The sequence below is a fragment of the Aspergillus multicolor genome (genome assembly GCF_047715735.1).
Source record: "Aspergillus multicolor strain CBS 133.54 unplaced genomic scaffold BDW74scaffold_9, whole genome shotgun sequence".
NCBI lineage: Eukaryota > Fungi > Ascomycota > Eurotiomycetes > Eurotiales > Aspergillaceae > Aspergillus > Aspergillus multicolor.
The window spans coordinates 809343-827585 of NW_027395960.1; the positions used below are offsets into that span (position 1 = coordinate 809343).

The 18243-nt window shown below is 54.1% G+C and overlaps 7 protein-coding genes and 1 non-coding gene across 8 annotated transcripts; 4 read left to right on the forward strand and 4 right to left on the reverse strand.

Moving 5' to 3' along the window:
- Positions 1-767: 767 nt before the first annotated feature.
- On the reverse strand, positions 768-2820 carry BDW74DRAFT_151719 (chaperonin-containing T-complex subunit CCT4). Its single transcript, XM_073724238.1, has 7 exons — positions 2697-2820; positions 2593-2644; positions 2521-2543; positions 2442-2471; positions 2363-2392; positions 1739-2311; positions 768-1690 (listed from the first exon to the last, which is right to left on the reverse strand). Exons 1-7 carry the CDS (start codon positions 2739-2741, stop codon positions 836-838), a joined length of 1608 nt encoding a protein of 535 aa, XP_073585046.1. The 5' UTR covers positions 2742-2820; the 3' UTR covers positions 768-835.
- Positions 2821-2951: 131 nt separating this feature from the next.
- On the forward strand, positions 2952-4778 carry rpt1 (proteasome regulatory particle base subunit RPT1). Its single transcript, XM_073724239.1, has 4 exons — positions 2952-3195; positions 3270-3384; positions 3436-3665; positions 3714-4778. Exons 1-4 carry the CDS (start codon positions 3101-3103, stop codon positions 4591-4593), a joined length of 1320 nt encoding a protein of 439 aa, XP_073585047.1. The 5' UTR covers positions 2952-3100; the 3' UTR covers positions 4594-4778.
- Positions 4779-5041: 263 nt separating this feature from the next.
- On the forward strand, positions 5042-7782 carry BDW74DRAFT_151722 (succinate dehydrogenase [ubiquinone] flavoprotein subunit). The gene is made up of 6 exons (XM_073724240.1): positions 5042-5280; positions 5354-5408; positions 5486-5559; positions 5623-5786; positions 5842-7230; positions 7284-7782. The coding sequence occupies exons 1-6, from the start codon at positions 5239-5241 to the stop codon at positions 7501-7503; spliced, it is 1944 nt and encodes a 647-aa protein (XP_073585048.1). The 5' UTR covers positions 5042-5238; the 3' UTR covers positions 7504-7782.
- Positions 7783-8187: 405 nt separating this feature from the next.
- On the reverse strand, positions 8188-8860 carry BDW74DRAFT_151724 (uncharacterized protein). Its single transcript, XM_073724241.1, has one exon. The coding sequence runs from the start codon at positions 8785-8787 to the stop codon at positions 8401-8403; it is 387 nt and encodes a 128-aa protein (XP_073585049.1). The 5' UTR covers positions 8788-8860; the 3' UTR covers positions 8188-8400.
- A 64-nt stretch (positions 8861-8924) lies between these two features.
- Positions 8925-10257, forward strand: BDW74DRAFT_151725 (uncharacterized protein). The gene has a single exon (XM_073724242.1). It carries the CDS (start codon positions 9299-9301, stop codon positions 10019-10021), a length of 723 nt encoding a protein of 240 aa, XP_073585050.1. The 5' UTR covers positions 8925-9298; the 3' UTR covers positions 10022-10257.
- A 52-nt stretch (positions 10258-10309) lies between these two features.
- Positions 10310-12021, reverse strand: BDW74DRAFT_151726 (argininosuccinate lyase ARG4). Its single transcript, XM_073724243.1, has 3 exons — positions 11930-12021; positions 11032-11862; positions 10310-10973 (listed from the first exon to the last, which is right to left on the reverse strand). The coding sequence occupies exons 1-3, from the start codon at positions 11979-11981 to the stop codon at positions 10465-10467; spliced, it is 1392 nt and encodes a 463-aa protein (XP_073585051.1). The 5' UTR covers positions 11982-12021; the 3' UTR covers positions 10310-10464.
- A 914-nt stretch (positions 12022-12935) lies between these two features.
- On the forward strand, positions 12936-13006 carry BDW74DRAFT_t107. The gene has a single exon. It is a non-coding gene; the product is annotated as a tRNA-Gly (tRNA).
- Positions 13007-13125: 119 nt separating this feature from the next.
- Positions 13126-16386, reverse strand: ace1 (putative C2H2 transcription factor (Ace1)). The gene is made up of 5 exons (XM_073724244.1): positions 16168-16386; positions 15991-16068; positions 15403-15924; positions 14847-15345; positions 13126-14792 (listed from the first exon to the last, which is right to left on the reverse strand). Exons 3-5 carry the CDS (start codon positions 15911-15913, stop codon positions 13694-13696), a joined length of 2109 nt encoding a protein of 702 aa, XP_073585052.1. The 5' UTR covers positions 15914-15924; positions 15991-16068; positions 16168-16386; the 3' UTR covers positions 13126-13693.
- Positions 16387-18243: the final 1857 nt, after the last annotated feature.

Genomic DNA, 18243 nt, shown 5'->3' on the forward strand with positions numbered 1-18243 from the left:
GGAGTCGGCGATTTGTGGGCGCGCCGCATGACTCCGCCTGGGCACCTATAGGCTAGCTAGGACGAGCAGTTATCTACAATGATGATCAGATAGTTAGAGGATTTCTTGAGTCCATTATATTCTTCTTACTTCCGGGTTGGGTTGGGTTGTAGAGGTCCACGACGGGCTGACGGTTCGGTTGAGGTCGGTTCGTCTTCCTGAATACCTAGCCGAAGCCCTGGAACTGCAGATGGATTGGACCTGCAGGCCGGGGGCAACTTATCAGGGTGTATAGGGTTTTGTTTCATGGAGGTTGGGTGGTAGTGATTAGAGGCATGACTGTATGGTATGGTAGGTAGTAGGCCTAGGGAAGATCAAAAAGTTAGGGTAGTTATGGTTCCAGGCGTAGATCTCGACGATCCCGAAGGAGCTTATTGGCGACATATGTGTTGTAAATCTACAGGAAGGGGGGTTTTATCAAGGTCATTCTGGATATTCGAACTAGGAGTGTCAGTGCACTGGGCCTTTTTGCTGTGGATTAGTTGTATCAGTATATATACCTTGGTCATGACAGCTTGGATAGCCCTCACAAAGCTATGCAAGTTCCGCTGGGAGTGGAAGGCTCTGAAAGCTAGATTCCTGTATATACAATGTACCAAATTCACTCATGTGAACGACCTGCTGCTGCGAAGCTACACCGTCTGGATATGGTCGTTCTTATACTATAGTGCTAGTTCGGTGCATTGACTGGAGGCGTAAGAGCTTAGAGTCCTACTGATACACGGCGATAGTATGTAGATTTGATATTATTGTTCACTTTTCTATATGGCTCCATATTCTTTAGCCTGGTCACCGCTTACCGTGACAGAGCGATGTCATCAATTCTCATAATCATCTTCACCGTCTCCGCCGCGAGCTCGATTGCACTGGTGCTGACCAGCAGAGGCTGCAGGATGTTTTCCTCGGTGATGTCGTCTTTCACGCCGCCGCTGCGGATGGACACTCCAGCGTTCTGCTGGCCCTGGGCGTGGCGGTGTCGCAGGTCGGTGACGACCTTGATGGAGTTGAGGCCGGCGTTCTCGGCGAGGGTCGTGGGGATGACCTCCATGGCCTCGGCGAACGCCTTCCAGCAGATGGACTCTGTGCCGGTGAGCTCACGGGCGCGCTTGGCGAGCGTGTTGGCGACTTCGATTTCGGGGGCACCGCCACCGGCGATGAGGGCGCGCTTCTTCACCAGGCAGCGGATGACGCAGAGGGCGTCGTGGAGGGAACGCTCGGCTTCGTCGAGGATGAGGTTGTTGGCGCCGCGGGCAACGATGGAGACGGTCTGGTTTGCCGAGGTGGCGGGGGCCTTGATGCCGGTGATCTTGACGTAGCGGGCGCCGGATGCCTGGACCTCCTCTACGAGGTCGGCGGTGCCGAGCTTGTCTTCGGTGAAGGAGTCGACGTTGGCGACGGGCTTGCAGCCCAAGCTCTTGCAGAGGAACTCGACCTCGTCACGTTCAATGTCCTTGATGGCGAGGATCTTGAGTCGGGAAAGGAAGTGGAGAGAAAGGTCGTTGACGGCGTCACGGAGGATGGACTTTTGGATCAGAAGGACATTGCACTTTGTCTTCTGGATCTTCTTAACCATGTTGAGCAGGTACTGGCGCTCTTCCTTCAGGATCTTGTCCATCTGGCGGTAGTCGTTGACGACAATCTGGTTCTCCATCTGCGAGCGATCAGTACCCAGACTCTACTCTCTGACGGCGATACATACATCAGGCTTGGGCGGGCTGAGCTGGAACTGGATCAGACCTATCCGGGCCTTCTCAATTCTTGTGGGTCCACCGCTGCTCTTGATAACGCCCTGGTTCAGGACCAGGCCATCAACCATCTCGCTGTCCTCAATCGTTCCACCGACCTTCTTGACAATACGAATGTTCCTGAGGTCCACGTTCTCCGCCGTCTTAGGGTCAACGACCTTCAACACCGAGTCGACGGCCATCGGTCCGAGAAGGCTGGAGTGCTGTGAGACGATCTTCGAAGAAAGCGAGGTAGACGCGGCTTGCAGGAGGGTCGAGCGGTCCATCAGGTTGATCGGCCGGGACATGTTGTGGAGAATCTCGACGGCGGCGGCGGCGGCTCTCTGGAACGACTCGGAGATCACAGTAGGGTGAATACCCTTGCCGAGCAGGCGCTCGGCGGCACCCAGCAAGCTTCCGGCGATGACGACGACTGATGTGGTTCCATCCCCAGCCTCAACATCCTGGGCTGCACTAAGGTCGACAAGCATTCGGGCGGCGGGGTGCATCACGCTCATATCCCTCAACATAGTGTTTCCGTCGTTGGTCTGCGGGGGGTGGTTAGCGGTATACTTCGGAGGTTATGTAGGCAGTCGTACGATGATGGTGTTTCCCTTGGGTGTTTGAATCTGAAATACGTTAGCGGTTAATCACCCGAAATACCATTGTGATGCCCACCATCTTGTCCATGCCCCTGGGTCCCAGCGACTGTATATTGAATTAGCCCCTCATCGTGACAGTTCCACTGCAAGCATACCGTTCGGATGGCATCGGCGACAGCTGTATCCCATTAGCATCGCGATCTATTCATAATATAAGTATAACGCACCTCTTGCAGCGAGAATGTTGGACTGCCGCACGGCCATGGGCTTCTCCTTGTCCTGCAAGATATCAGATTCGGCCCACAGTGAATTCCCCTCCGCATCGACGAACCTTGAAGGCGGTGCTGCTGGGAGCAGCGGGAGCAGTGGTAGCCATGATGTATAAGCTAGATGTAAGCACCGTAGCTTGGAGAAATGAGAAAAAGGAGAAGAGTTGGTCGGGACAGGAGGTCAAGTCTGGTCCAGAGCGGCTCTCGAAATTCTTCCAGGCCTGCGGGTTTGCACTTTGGGCGGTGTTGCTCTCTGGGGCTTGGCGGCCACTAGCGTCAACAGCTCAAGCTGGGCCGGCAATCAGAACAACAGCTCTCGACCATCACCTCTACCCCAACTTCCACCCCATTCATCTCGCTTCCCTCATCTTTCTCCTTACGCACCCTCCATCTACCGATACTTGTATATTGCCGTACCACCGAATACTGATTTTGTCTCACCCGCCTCTCGCCACAACCTTTCATCATGCCTTCCGCCACGGGAGCGAACTGGGAGAAGTACAAGAAGAACTTTGCCGATGACGAAGAGCCCGAGAAGAAGATCACTCCTCTTACAGATGAGTATGTCGCTTGATACACTTCTGTCTCTGGACGCGGTGGTTGTATGCTTTGGTGTCGGTTGCTGACAGGCGCAGGGACATTGCAGTACTCAAGACCTACGGCGCGGCTCCGTACGCAAACGCATTAAAGAAGCTAGAGAAACAGATCAAGGAACGACAAGCAAGCGTGAACGAGAAGATTGGCGTCAAGGTATTGCGGTCTGATTCGGGCTCTCGGAATGAGAGAAGCTGACGTTCTTAGGAATCCGACACCGGTCTCGCACCTCCACATTTATGGGATGTTGCCGCGGACAGGCAACGCATGGCAGAGGAACAGCCGTTACAAGTGGCTCGTTGCACAAAGATCATCCAGGATGAGAAGGACGCCGACAAGAGCAAATATGTCATCAACGTCAAGCAGATCGCCAAGTTCGTCGTCAACCTGGGAGAGCGAGTGAGTCCTACAGATATTGAGGAGGGCATGAGAGTTGGGTATGTTTGCGCTCCATTGTGAGAGTATTCAGATATTGACTGGCGTAGCGTCGACCGGAACAAGTACCAGATCATGCTGCCGCTCCCGCCCAAGATCGATCCCAGCGTTACGATGATGACAGTCGAAGACAAGCCCGATGTTACATACGGAGATGTCGGAGGTTGCAAGGAACAGATCGAGAAGCTACGAGAAGTTGTTGAGATGCCACTATTGTCGCCCGAGCGATTCGTCAACCTCGGTATCGACCCGCCCAAGGGAGCTTTGCTCTACGGACCCCCCGGAACCGGAAAGACTCTTTGCGCGCGAGCCGTCGCCAACCGAACTGACGCTACCTTCATCCGTGTCATTGGCAGTGAACTGGTTCAGAAGTACGTCGGTGAGGGTGCCCGAATGGTCCGCGAGCTGTTCGAGATGGCCCGAACCAAGAAGGCGTGCATCATCTTCTTCGACGAAATTGACGCCGTCGGTGGAGCCCGTTTCGACGACGGAGCTGGTGGTGACAACGAAGTTCAGCGTACTATGCTGGAACTCATTACACAGCTTGATGGTTTCGACGCCAGAGGAAATATCAAGGTCATGTTCGCTACCAACCGACCGTCAACCCTCGACCCCGCCCTGATGCGTCCCGGACGTATCGATCGTAAGATCGAATTCTCCCTGCCCGATGTTGAAGGCCGTGCCAACATTCTCCGCATCCACGCCAAGAGCATGTCTGTGGAGCGCGACATCCGATGGGAGCTCATCTCTCGACTCTGCCCCAACGCGACGGGTGCAGAGCTCCGAAGTGTCGCGACAGAGGCCGGCATGTTTGCCATCCGTGCTCGACGGAAGGTCGCCACAGAGAAGGACTTCCTGGCCGCCGTGGACAAGGTGATCAAGGGCAACCTGAAGTTCAACTCGACGGCGACATACATGCAATATAACTAGACGTGATCGCAGGCTTACATTGCATTGGTTCTATGTGTATGAACATTAGCTAGGTCGGTTCATCATGATTCAAATTACTTCCCAATGATATATGTAGAAGGCTAGAAGCATACCCCGTAGGTAGAGCCTCTACTTCGGCTGTCGACTTCCGAACCATATCACATGACTGAACGGCTCATCTCGGCATGTCAAGAGTCAGACCATGATACAATGCTCATAGTAGTGTATACAGTGCAAGTATTCTAAAACCTCACCTAAATAAGCAAATATCTCCATAACCCCATACCTAGCCCCGGAATCCCTCCTATAGAACTTACCCGGCAAGAGCAACACAATCCACGTGCCTCCGGTCGCACATCCAATAAAACGCTCCCGGCTGCCCGAGGTGATTACCACTGCGCGGGACATGATTGGCTGCTTCGGCCCCGGTCCTCTCCGTCGGCAAGTCGAAATGCCTTGATTATGTCAGCCGGGCTTCCGCTCTTCGCGAATCGGTAGTAGCTTTGCAAGTTCAAGTTGCAACTCTAGCAATCATTCCCTCCAGTCGTTGCTGCTGCGCTGCTTGATACCTCCCCTCCCTCAAGCCAAGAATCTCCTATTTGTTGTTCAATCTAGGGAAGGTTTCTTTTGTGCGCGTCTGTCATCATGAGCTCCCTGGGCTTGCGGAGCTTGGCTCCCGCCTCGAAGGTTGGTGGTCTTAATTTCAACTTCATTTGGAATCCGAGGTTGTGATGGTGGCTAATTCGATTGCTGTGGATAGATCTCCCGTGCCTTGAGGGATCAGAGACGTCTATTTTCTTCCTCCCGACCTGCAGGTACGCATTGACAATTGCCAAAGTTGGAAAAAGAAGGAAACATAATTGCGGTTGCTAACCCGCCCTGTCCTGCGCAGCCCGCATCTTCGGCAGCAACCCTCTGCGCGCTAAGGCCGCTGAAGGCTACATCTCAGACAAATACCCGGTTATTGTAAGCAATTCGATCCTTGAAAGGTCATAGTTGGGGGTTGGGCGGTTCTGACTCTGGGTATAGGACCACGAGTACGATGCCGTCGTTGTCGGTGCTGGTGGTGCTGGTCTCCGTGCCGCGTTTGGTCTCGCGGAAGCTGGATTCAACACTGCCTGTGTTTCGAAGCTGTTCCCTACACGATCTCACACCGTTGCTGCTCAGGGTGGTATCAACGCTGCTCTTGGAAAGTAGGTCTTCCATTTTTGACACGATTCCCATCGCATGCGCTTATAACCTGAACAGCATGCACCCGGATGACTGGAGGTGGCACATGTACGATACCGTCAAGGGTTCCGATTGGCTTGGTGACCAGGATGCTATTCACTACATGACGAGAGAGGCCCCCGCCAGTGTCCGTGAGCTTGAGGGCTACGGTTGCCCCTTCTCCCGTACCGAGGACGGTCTCATCTACCAGCGTGCTTTCGGTGGTCAGTCCAAGGAGTTCGGCAAGGGAGGACAGGCCTACCGTTGCTGCGCCGTCGCCGATCGTACCGGTCACGCTCTTTTGCACACTCTCTACGGACAGTCTCTGCGCCACAACACGAACTACTTCATTGAGTACTTCGCCATGGACCTGCTGATGGAGAACGGCGAGTGCCGCGGTATCATCGCCTACAACCAGGAGGACGGAACCCTCCACCGTTTCAAGGCCCACCACACCGTGCTGGCTACCGGTGGATACGGCCGCGCCTACTTCAGTTGTACTTCTGCCCACACCTGTACCGGTGACGGTATGGCCATGGTTGCCCGTGCTGGTCTCCCCAACCAGGATCTGGAGTTCGTCCAGTTCCACCCCACTGGTATCTACGGCGCCGGATGTCTGATCACTGAGGGTGCCCGTGGTGAGGGTGGTTACCTGCTCAACTCCGAGGGTGAGCGATTCATGGAGCGTTACGCCCCTACCGCCAAGGATCTGGCCTCCCGTGACGTTGTCTCCCGTTCCATGACCATGGAGATCCGCGAGGGCCGTGGTGTCGGTCCCGAGAAGGACCACATCTACCTCCAGCTGAGCCACTTGCCCGCTGAGCTGCTCCACGAGCGTCTCCCCGGTATCTCCGAGACCGCCTCTATCTTCTCCGGTGTCGATGTCACCAAGCAGCCCATCCCCGTCCTGCCCACCGTCCACTACAACATGGGTGGTATCCCCACTAAGTTCTCCGGAGAGGTCCTGACCCAGGACGAGAACGGCAACGACAAGGTCGTCCCCGGTCTGTACGCCTGCGGTGAAGCCGCCTGTGTCTCCGTCCACGGTGCCAACCGTCTCGGAGCCAACTCCCTCCTCGATCTCGTCGTTTTCGGCCGTGCCGTCTCTCACCGCGTCAAGGAGATCGCCACCCCCGGCAAGCCCCACGCCGAGTTGGCCTCCGACGCCGGTGCCGAGTCCATCAAGGACCTCGACTTTGTCCGCACTGCCGAGGGTCCCAAGTCCACCTTCGACATCCGCAACGCCATGCAGAAGACCATGCAGACAGATGTCTCCGTCTTCCGTACCCAGGAGTCTCTGGATGAGGGTGTTGAAAAGATCACCAAGGTCGACCAGATGTTCGACCAGGTCGGTACCAAGGACCGCAGCATGATCTGGAACTCCGACCTCGTCGAGACCCTTGAGCTCCGTAACCTTCTGACTTGCGCGTGAGTATCTTACTTCAAGGTGGAACTATAAGGAAAGCTAACGATTATTATAGCTCTCAAACCGCCGTTGCCGCCGCCAACCGCAAGGAGTCCCGTGGTGCCCACGCCCGTGAGGACTACCCCGAGCGTGACGACGAGAACTGGATGAAGCACACCCTCACATGGCAGAAGACCCCCCACGGCAAGGTCGACATCGGCTACCGCAGCGTCGTGCACAACACCCTCGACGAGAACGAGTGCAAGCCCGTTCCCCCCTTCAAGCGTGTCTATTAAGCGCACCTTGTCTATCATCTTTGCGAATTGTTGTTCGTCGGATCGACTACTTATAGATGGATCCGCCGACCCGTTTCTTGGAGGCCTGCAGTTGGAGTAGCCTTTCGACTCGATTGAGGGAGGAGTCATGAAAATTCGACCATGTTGCTTTCCTTTGTCTTCATATTGTGTATATCCATTGTTTCCTTCAAGGCGATGAGTTGGGAGTCACTCACGTTCTATTGTTTTTTTATAGCCATCTGTTAGCTTATACAACCGGAGTTTTTCTTTGCTGAGTTCGTCGACATCGTATACTGATTCGTTCGAGAACATGTTTCCATATTTCCAACGGCTGCTAGCCTATCGTTTTCTATGCCGGTAAGCACAAAGGCTGGAGCTCTATTTTGAGCCTCCCGCTGCCTGCACAGAATGAAACGTGTGGGCCACGCGGTCCTTGTCCCGGCATCAGACAAAGAAGGCCCGGCCACGCCTCCCCTGCTTCCAAGAGCAACGCAACGAAACCTACAATAAGCCCCTCGAGGTCATGCGAACATGGCTATCCTCGGCATCCGTAAGAGGATAAGCCGTGCTCGACCGTCTCAGATCCGTTCTAGACTCCCGATCGAATCCTCCGCCGCCGACAAAGATGCCGAACCGCTGAGACAGAGGGCCCTCGTGCTTAAAATACCCTCAAAGGCTGGCGCCGGTGCTCGTGATTGACTCGTCCACGAGCCACGGCGTCGACTCTTCCATGGGAATTCTGTGTGAAACAGCGCGGCGTGCTTGGGGATGGCATGCCTGGATCCCATATGTCTCAGGGCGTCCTCTGCCTCTCTTGAAGGTGCAGCGTATCCTTTCGTTCTGTTATCTTTTTCTTCTCTTCTCTTCTCTTCTGTGCTTTTTCTTTCCTTGCTTATTTCAATATTGTACTTGAGTTGAGCTGGCCTCATGCGTTGAACATTCTTTAAGTTGACTTGCACGTTTCTTAGCCTGTTTTGAAGACATCGCGGTTGCGTTTGCAGAATTTGAGATGGCCAGTATGCAGTGCTCGAAGGGTACGATCTGGTATACCTGCTCGAGCGGGTTCCGGGGCTGTTGCTCTGTTGATCCGTGCTCTCTGGAGGCATGTCCGGATGGTGATAGCGAGGGGCAGACTTCATGGAAGACGACAACTGAATCAGCATCGGCCAAAAGATTAACGACGGCGGCGGTTCCGACTTCAACATTTGTGTCAGCGAAGACCACGAAGACGCCAGCGGCAGAAATCACGAAGAAAGACCTGTCACCAACGGCAGATGGTACCATAGCGGCTGCCGCTTCCAGTGCCGCCGAGGTCGATGCGCAGCCTACCTCTGCCACGGTCACTTCCTCACACAAAGGCTTGAGCGGCGGAGCAGTTGGAGGTATCGCCGTTGGCGTTGTTAGCCTGGTGCTGATCCTATGCCTCGTCGCCTTCCTGTTGCGCCGCTCGAGGAACAAGCGTGGGAAGAAAGCCAGAAGATTCACTCTCCTCCGCTGGCGCCATCCCACCCTCAAAGATGCGCAGACAAGCGCCGAAGAAGGCACCGCCAGCACGGCGCACCTTCAAGCCCAGACACAGACCAGCGAAGTCGAGCCGACCGTGCCAGTGCCAACTATCATAACTGCTCCCCTGGATGGACAGCCACCAACCATCCTCGCTGAACACTCACCCGCCATCTCGCCTCTCCCCCGGCACCAAGCAAACTCACCACGCTCCATCCCATCAGCATCAACAACGACCCCATTCCCTCTAAGTCCCTACTCCGCCATAAGCCCCAAGACAACACGGAACTCCATGCTCAAACTCAACCTTCGCCCGCCCAGCGGCATCCACCCGGCCCTCCGCCCCGGCGAGCAAGAGCACGCCTACGTGCCCACATCATACTGGCCCTCCTTCTGCACGCCGCAGGGCAGCAGACGCAGCAGTGCAGCGGCTACATCGCCCCTCCGTCACTCCTCCGCAACACACGAGCTCTTCGACACGGGCTTCCGCCTCGGCCGCTTCGAGCTCCCGAGCACCTGCTCCCGCGAGCTGATCAACATCCCCTTCCGCGAGCGCCAGCGTCAGCGCCAGAAGAGCCAGTTGCACCGGGTTGCACCGCTACCGCTCTCAATCACTACGCCGGATGGCGCGGTGCTATCGGCGAACTTCAATGGTCTCGCGGTAGATCTGAATGCCGGCTCAGCGGTGTATGACGAGGAGACTGAAGGCGAGACTGAGACCGCATGTGAGATGGGGCTGGAGACCGTAGACGAGAAAGACACGGAGACAGAGACGGAGCCAGAGCCAAGACTGCAGAAGAAGCCGACGATCTGCAAGAAGCGGAGGCATAGGAAGAATTTGCTGCCCTTGCTCCCGCCTTTGCCGTTGCCGCCGTCGCCGTCGCATCCGCCGTTGACGGCGTCGTCGTTGGGGTCCATGCCTGCTTCGCCGACACCGTCGTATCGGTTTGAGTTTAAGAGAGGGTCTAGAGAGGTGGCGGAGAAGGTGAAGGAGAAGTTTCGGAGGAAGTCGTGAGGTTGATAGAGTTGAATTTGTCCTATCGGTGTTGATGAGGCTGTTGGTTGAGTAATGTGTTAAAGATAAAGATGATGGGGAAGATGATCTTGGTAATTCTCACCGCAGGCCGGTGAAGCAAGCAACCCCTTGTTCTTTTTCTTTTAGCCAAAGGTATAGACTTGCTTTTTCTTCAGCACGCGCTCGCTCACGCACCCTTTTCTACATAGACTCATATAAAGATTCGTTGTCCTAGCCGGCCCGGCCTACTGTTACAAACCTTGTCTCTCTCATACTTTGAGCAATATATTTGATAATCCAAACATTCTATGCATTATAATACCGAAATATCTCGCAACTTAGATAGACAGTCAATGCCATACCCACGCTACTTTTATACCTCTACCCTAACCTAATTTTATCCAACAATGCCTACACTAATACCAGCTTTGGTAGAAAACAACCTACAAAATATTCTTCAACACAGCCGTCTGCTCAAGCACAGCCCTCTTCGAGCACCCCCCAATCGCATCCTTAAGCTCAACAGCCCGCTCATAATCCAAACATTCCTGAATATCATCGCCAAACCGCGCATCCACGCCCTTCAGCTGCTCAAGCGTCAGCTGGTCCATCGGAACCCCATGGCTCTCAGCAAGCTGCACAACGCGGCCGGAGATGTGGTGGCCCTCGCGGAACGGCACGCCCTTGCGCACCAGGTAGTCCGCGAACTCGGTGGCCAGCATCTCGGGCGCCAGCGCCGCGGCCATCTTCTCGGGGATGACCGTCAGCGTGGACAGCACGCCCGTCGCGATCTGGATGCTGTCGCCGACTGTCTTGATGTGGTCGAGGAGGGGCTCGACGCTCTCCTGCAGGTCTTTGTTGTAGGTTGTGGGAAGGCCCTTGATTGTGCACATCAGGCCGGCCATGTGTCCGAAGGCGCGGCCGGATTTGCCGCGGAGGAGTTCGAGGCTGTCTGCTGACTGTTAGAGGGCATTCAAGGGGATGAAGGTAAGGGGAAGTTTTAGGCATACCAGCGTTCTTCTTCTGAGGCATCAACGATGAACCCGTCGAGTAGGCGTCCGACAGGCGGACGAACCCGAACTCCAGCGAAGAGTAGATGATCAGATCCTCGGCCCAGCGCGAGATCTTGAGCATGAACGAGCTACCCCACTGCATCGTCTCCATCGCAAAGTCGCGGTCCCCAACGGCGTTCATGGAGTTGTAAAGAAGGCCCTCAAAACCCAGCTCCTTCGCCATCGACTCACGGTCAATCTGGAAGGGGTTTCCAGCGAGCGCACCGGTTCCAAGCGGCGAGCGATTCACGCGCTTCGTCACCTCCCGCAGACGCTTCAGCTCGTCGGCGAAGGCCGTCGCATGAGAAAGAAGCCAGTGGGCCCAGCGGACGGGCTGGGCCTTCTGCAGGTGTGTATATCCAGGCATGAGGTAGTCGATTTCGGACTCGGCGCGGGCAATGGAGACTTTGATGAGGTCGCACAGGAAGGCGTCGAGCTTGCGGAGCTCATCGCGCAGCCAGAGGCGCAGGTCTGTGGCGATCTGCTCGTTGCGCGAGCGGCCCGTGTGCAACTTGCCGCCAATCTCCTTGCCGATGATCTCGGAGAGGCGCCGCTCGTTCGCGGTGTGGATGTCCTCGTCGTTGGGCTTTACGGCGAAGGTGTTGCTGCTCCATTCCTCGGCGATCTGCTTGAAGCCGCGCTCGATCTCGGAGAACTCGTGGGCGGAGAGGATGCCGGACTTGGTGTTGGCGCGGGCGAAGGCGATCGAGCCGGCGATGTCTTGCTTCCAGAGGATGCGGTCGTAGGGGAGGGACTCGTTGTACTGGACCATGAGGGGGTCGAGGCCCTCTGTGTGGTTGTTTGGTTAGCTTGGGGGTTTGAGCTCGCGGGGGGGATTCTGAGGGGTTGAACGCACGGGTGAATCGACCTCCCCACAGCATGTTCTCGGCGACTTTGGGGGCGCTCATTGTGAAGCGATTGAGGACTGTCCGGTAAGAATTGACAAAAAATCAGGGCTCTGGAGGTGTTGCAGGAAGAAGTCGCGATAAATCGAAAATGAATCATTCAGTGCGGTCATGGCGCTAGCCGCTTTGGGATGACTCATACTGTCGATCTTTGTCCCTAGAGAACAACATGGGATTCTGGCAGACTACAAACAAGATAAGGAGAATCTATAGGAGCTCTCTGGTAGCTAGCGTGTAAACAATTGAAACACTCTTCAGTATAGCCTTCACCTCTGCCGTAGAGCAAGATCATGGCTAAAGTATAGACTCCGTTATCGGCCTTCCCCAAGCACATAGGTAGGCAGCTCTTATCTAGACATTACAGCAGAGAAGCTGATTCAACATACATGTCTCTGCGGCGGCTCATTCATGGCCATGGCTCTACGTGGCAGTGAATCCAGTCTATTGCAACGAACCAGGAGCCATAGCCACACCCTACTGTTCGAAAAGAGTTATACATAGTATAGCAATTGAGAGCCTAGACCTAACAATAGCTTTCATCATTAATCCGCAACCGCGGGTACAGAGAAGGGGACAGTGGTATATTAGCCGGACATTGGAAGGTCTATACGATTTATTGGAGAATACAGTGTGTTTCCACATGGCCACGGGGTCTCTCCAGCTGACATTAGGGATGGTGAAGCCAGGTGGATGACATTGATTGACAGGCAGATGCGCAGATCAATAGGCGCCATCAACGACAAAAGCCTGCTGCAGCATTGCAGATTGCAAGTTAAACTTGACCTCCATCCTAATAACCTCAACACTTCCAAACTCGTTTTTGTTGATAGAAGAACCAGATTGAAGGAGAGGTCATAGTTCTTTAATTGGTTTATTCCAACAAGATATTGAAAAAGTGAGCCTAGTCTTATATTTAAAGGTTATGTATGTTTAGTAAAAAGCATTAATCAATAACCAGCTTCAGTGGTCCAACGGTAGGATCTTCGCCTTCCAAGCGAATGGCCCGGGTTCGACTCCCGGCTGATGCATTTCTTTTTTTTATCCCTCTTTTTTGCTCTTGAATTTTTACTCGCCCACGTCATCAACTTACTTATGTTCAAACCCGAGTTCCCCTTGTAGCAAAAACAGGGTGGAATAAGTCAGCGTCTTTAAGGGTTGCTAAAAGTCTATGAAGCTGTATTGTGTGATGGCTATGCGATCCAATAACAAACTGATGGACAGACACTATGATGGATGCAATCGCCATCGGCCGTTTGATTTAGTTTCATCTGCTCGATTCAGAGGAGAGGAGTTTTTGGACCAATATATACTTCGATTTCGGACTCACTCCGGTCTTCTATACAACGGTGTCGAGTGTTTTGGGATGTTGGGTACTTCGGACGGATTCCCCGAGGAAATCCAAAATATATATTAGTAAGGGGTCGAGTAGCTACCACAACCTTACGTGATCGCGAAATACAGGCCCCCTATGCAATGTAGCAGAGTCGGCATTACGGGCTTACGCATTCTTACAAGAGATCAGAATGATGAATTATGTCCTGTGCCCTATCCAAAAGGTGGCGCAGTATGATACAAAAGCAATAACAAAGATTTTCGCACTCGGAGTAGAAGATAGCTGGTAAACATTCGCCTGCCAAAGAAAGAAAAGTCGTAACACATTGATCAAGAGGGTCCACCGCCGGGGTTTCTGTCTCAACCACTGAAATGTGACGAGGTTAGAGACCGCCAGGGCCAGGAATGGGGTTAAACCCATAAGTGTGCATGTCGGTGTAGACATCGAGGAGAAAACCAGCAGAGTCGTCTTCGGTTGGAGGCTGCTGCTGGACCTCGCCATAGTTCAGAGGCTGCGTTGGCATTGTGAATTCGGGATAGCCAAAGTCGTTGAACATCGTTTGGTTGTTGATGAAATCGGGGTACTCCATGTCCCCGCCAGGGAACAACAGGCCGTCATTCGCCTTCATCTCGGGGAAAATATCCTGAATTGAGAAAGCGGTGTTTTCTTGCGCCAAATCATACGGCTCAGAAGGTGAGTTGATGGTACCAGTAGTGGGAGTGACGGCGTCCAAGGTTCCCGACACTGAGCCAGGCATTGTGCTCATGGGGTGTTGGAAGGCATTGAAAGAGAACTCAGGGGTCTCGGGAGTGGGAGCGAGATCCCAGCCAATGGACTCCTGCTTATACTCGGGCGCTTCAGAAGGAGGTGTCATGCTCCAAACCGAAGGGGCCTGCTTGGGCGGAACAGAGCTGCTGCTAGAAGGCGAGGCGCCCTGCTGAGGGGATGGCTGCTTGTTACCGCGGCCATTGTTCTTAGATCGCATGTACACCCAGCCATGGGTCTTCTCCATGTGCTGCTTGCAGTTGCTCTCACGCTTGGACTTGTAAGAGCAAGACTCGAACTGGCAAGAGTACAGGCGTGGTGCCTCGGAGTGCTTGTCATTGTAGTGACGCTCCGCTTCCTTTTCGGTAGCCCATCCCTTGGTGTGGTATTTGCAGGAACTGACGGGGCACTTGAAGGGGCGGCTGTGTGACTTCTCGTGCTTCGTCAAGTCGCACGGCCGGGCAAAAACCTTGTCACAGTCTTTGCACTTCTTGTTGATGTTCATGGGAGGCGCGTTCTTCTTGCGACGAGCCATAGAGCGCTGAACACCCTCGTCGGCAGACGCGGCGCTGAGCGAACGCTTCATCGAAGGAATAACCTGACCTTCATAGGGTTTTCCGGTGCGCAGGGAAATGTGCTCGCCATCCTGCTCAACGACCATTTCAAGGAGACGCCCGGTCTGGGAGAGTCCACCCTCGAGTCTAAGTCCTGGAGCCCTGCGGTAGACGGTTAGCACCCGCTTGAGAACCATGCAAATAGCAGTCACATACTTCACTTTGCCATCGGCCTCGTGCCTCCTTTTCCACTCGTCACGGATCCGCTTGAATTGCGTGACCTGCTCCATAAGATCGACGAAATAACCATTATTGTATTGTTTATCGGTGGGCAAGCACAAGTCTCGGCCACCTAAGGAGGTGGCTGCCTGGCTGAGGCACAGAATGGTGTACTGGCAGAAACGAACATAGGCAGCATCGTGGGTCTTCACATCCGGAGCGAGCGAAAACACGGTCTTTTCGAGATCACGTAAGCAGGAGATGCGTTCGTCTTCGATCTGCTGACGAACGTCTTCCAGAATAGGGTGGAAGGACTTTAGCCTCTCGTCTTCGAGAATGGGGCTAATGATGTGGTTCTCGATCTCTGTGCGGCCTTCAGAGCTGAGTTTGTGCCGCTGAGCCATTTCAGCTTCCATAGCGCTGATCGAGCGGGTTATGGCAGACTGGGAGCGAGACGGTGCGAGGTTGCTTCCTCGGGAGAGCTGGCCAGCTTTCACTGAAAAACTGTTAGTCGCGCGAAAACAACGACGGCCGGCCATGACCATATATATACCTTTGTTGGACGACGCTGACTGAGCACTGCTGATGGAGGAACCGAGTCCACTATCAGAGGCCTGGCAATGGGCCCTCTGAGCCTTCTGAGATTGTTCCTTGGGCATCGGGCTGGGTTGACGCGAGCGCGGTTCAACGGAGCCGTCTCTCCGTGCTTGAGATTTGAGGTGAAGCCGGAGTAGACCCTTGGGGACGGGGAGATCGTCGTTGTCATCAGAGGGGGTCGAGTTCAAGTCAAGGCGTTCCAAGATGTCGGCCATACGCTGTTGTCCAGCGGCGATAGCTTCCAGAGCGCCAGGGCATGTGGGAGATCGGCGAGGCAGCGAGGGTACAAGAGGGTCACGGTCGGCTTTGCGAAGGATGGCTGGATTAAAGGTTTCACCTTTGCGAAGGCGGAGGGGAGGTAGTGAGGATGATTGCTCTTCGGCTGGGAGGAGGGAGGGCCGGACTGCCCTGAAGGGCCGGCGCCTCGGGTGGGCTCTTATAGAGTCCTGGTCTTGTGCTGAGCTCATTGTGGATGGTCCTGAGGGCACCGAAAAGGTGTTAGCAAGAGCAAGCTCGGCACATGGAGTGCATATAAATGACTCACGAATTGTGACCGAATCCGAGGGAAGCTTGTAATTGAACGAGAGTGATGCAGCCAGTCAACGGTGGGCAGGTCTGCCGACTGGACAATGTTGATTAGACTGGGGATAGGAGAAAGGCGGGAGGGAATGTATCGATTGTGCTTAGATGTACGATGTCGAGAGAACGTTGAGATACATACTGATGTCGAACTGGCCAAAAGCAGATGACGCCCTGAGCGCTGACGAGAGAACTTGGAACAGGGGAACCAGCGGAGGAAAGGAGAAAGTGGGGAGATAAATTCGATATCTATGAATATAAAAACGGCTGGAACCTAGAGGGTCCGTACAACACACGAGTCTCGAGAACAGTAAACGATGGAGACGTATGGCGACGAGATGGGATGGGATGGGATGAGATCAGGGTCGGTCGGGGACGGCGGGTGCTGCCTTCTTGATGATGGATTGAGGCTGAGGCGTCTTGGACGTCTGCCTGATAGACGAGGGGCGCTAGACCTAAAAAAGAATGGCCGAGCGGAAAGGGGCTGTATTACTAGATACAAGTCTGGACATCGGGGGCTGTGCCTCTAGCTCGGATACAAGGTAATTTACGTTTGATTACTCCGGGAATACACGGATACATCATTCCTCCGAGACAGACACGTTTTCCTCGTATTCGCAGCCCCGCAATACTCTTGTCCAGCCAATGGCTTGCCAGATAAGAAAACACTTTCTAACGGACCGCGGTAACAAAATCGTCCGAAAATAGCAAGCCAGCCCAGTTTACGGCTTTTCTCCGGGTCAGCGATCGATGGCGATCACCAACAGCAACTCCACCATCATGGCTGTGTTCGAGACTCCCCCGTCAATAAAAGGACCCTTACTCTTCAAGCTTGTCCAGTGAAACTCACGGATAACTCATCGCAATAATGGACTGTTTGATTGATGGCAAAGTTCTGCGTATTTCGAGGTACATGGGGTGACTGACGGACAACCGACAACTGACGAGATGACAGGCGATTTCGACGCCGACGTCAGACTACGTAACCGCTTCAGCCCCAACAGTCGTTATTGATGGCAGTGTTTCTATTGGACAAGACAGCGCGCCGCTAAACCCTTGAAGTCGCATTTCGAATGGGATCATCTCTTGACCAAGGAATCTCGCAGATTCGTGTTGCCTGAACATGCCGCAGAAGGGTGGCCGCTCTCAACGTCGCTCAGGCCTCAACGATTCAGCCGCTATCATGTCAAATGCCATGTCATCGCCCACGACCCCGCTATCTTTATTTGTGAGAAACGGAAGGGTCTTCAGTCGCCAAGCTGTCTCACTGCAGACATCATCGAGCCTCTGAAGATCATCATCTACAGCGGTGGCATAGCTAGCCCGGCCATGGCGCTCTGGCTCGCCTGTACCAGTCATGGGGTCGTCATTGTCGAGCGCTTTTCGACCCTTCGAGCCTCCAGAATCATCCAGATCGTCAGGCGGACAGGACTTTGAGACACTGCGAATCGAATTCGACGTTCACACATCCGGCTCGTACCGTTATGAAGGAGATGCGGTCTCAAAACCACTACCAGCGAATACTTCTATAGAAGCAAACGATAATGCTTGGAAAAAAAATTTGTTCTTCAGGCCGAATGATTATTCAAAGAGACCGCAGACCGACGGGAACCCGCGTCTTCTCTGTGCTACGGGGCAATTCAGCAGAGCTACCGAACGTACCCAATACGCCCGTCATTCAGCAGAAAGAGCTCTAGGCGCAGCAGCTTCACGGTGCCGGACGATATGTGATCTTGGTTTCCTGAAGGTATGGCAGCAGCTGGCGATTTTTCTGCACGAACTGGCCGAGGCCCGCATTGATATACGGCAAATGGTTTGCGTTGTTCTTGTAGGAGATGCCGCCCATTACTCGTCTTTTGACGGGCATGGAAACGAGCAGCAGTCTCATCGCCGCCTGGCTCATAGGGTAGTCAATCGAGACACAGAAAGTCTGCCCCGAGCATTCGCAACAGAGATTGAGAACACTCCGCGACCCCTTGTTCAATTCAAGCAGAATTTAGACCTGGTCTAATACTCATAAAAAGCGCTTCCCGATATCAATTGCGCGTCGCGACTTTCTATTTCGTTTGTTAGTGATTTGCTTCTTTCGCATCCCGAACCTGGTTTCAAAATACTCGAGCAATGATCCAGGCGGCTCGAAACTGTCGGAGAGCCCCTGTAGCTGTTTGAGCCAATACTGTTACTAGCCTATGCATAGTACCGTTTGGTCAAGACCTAA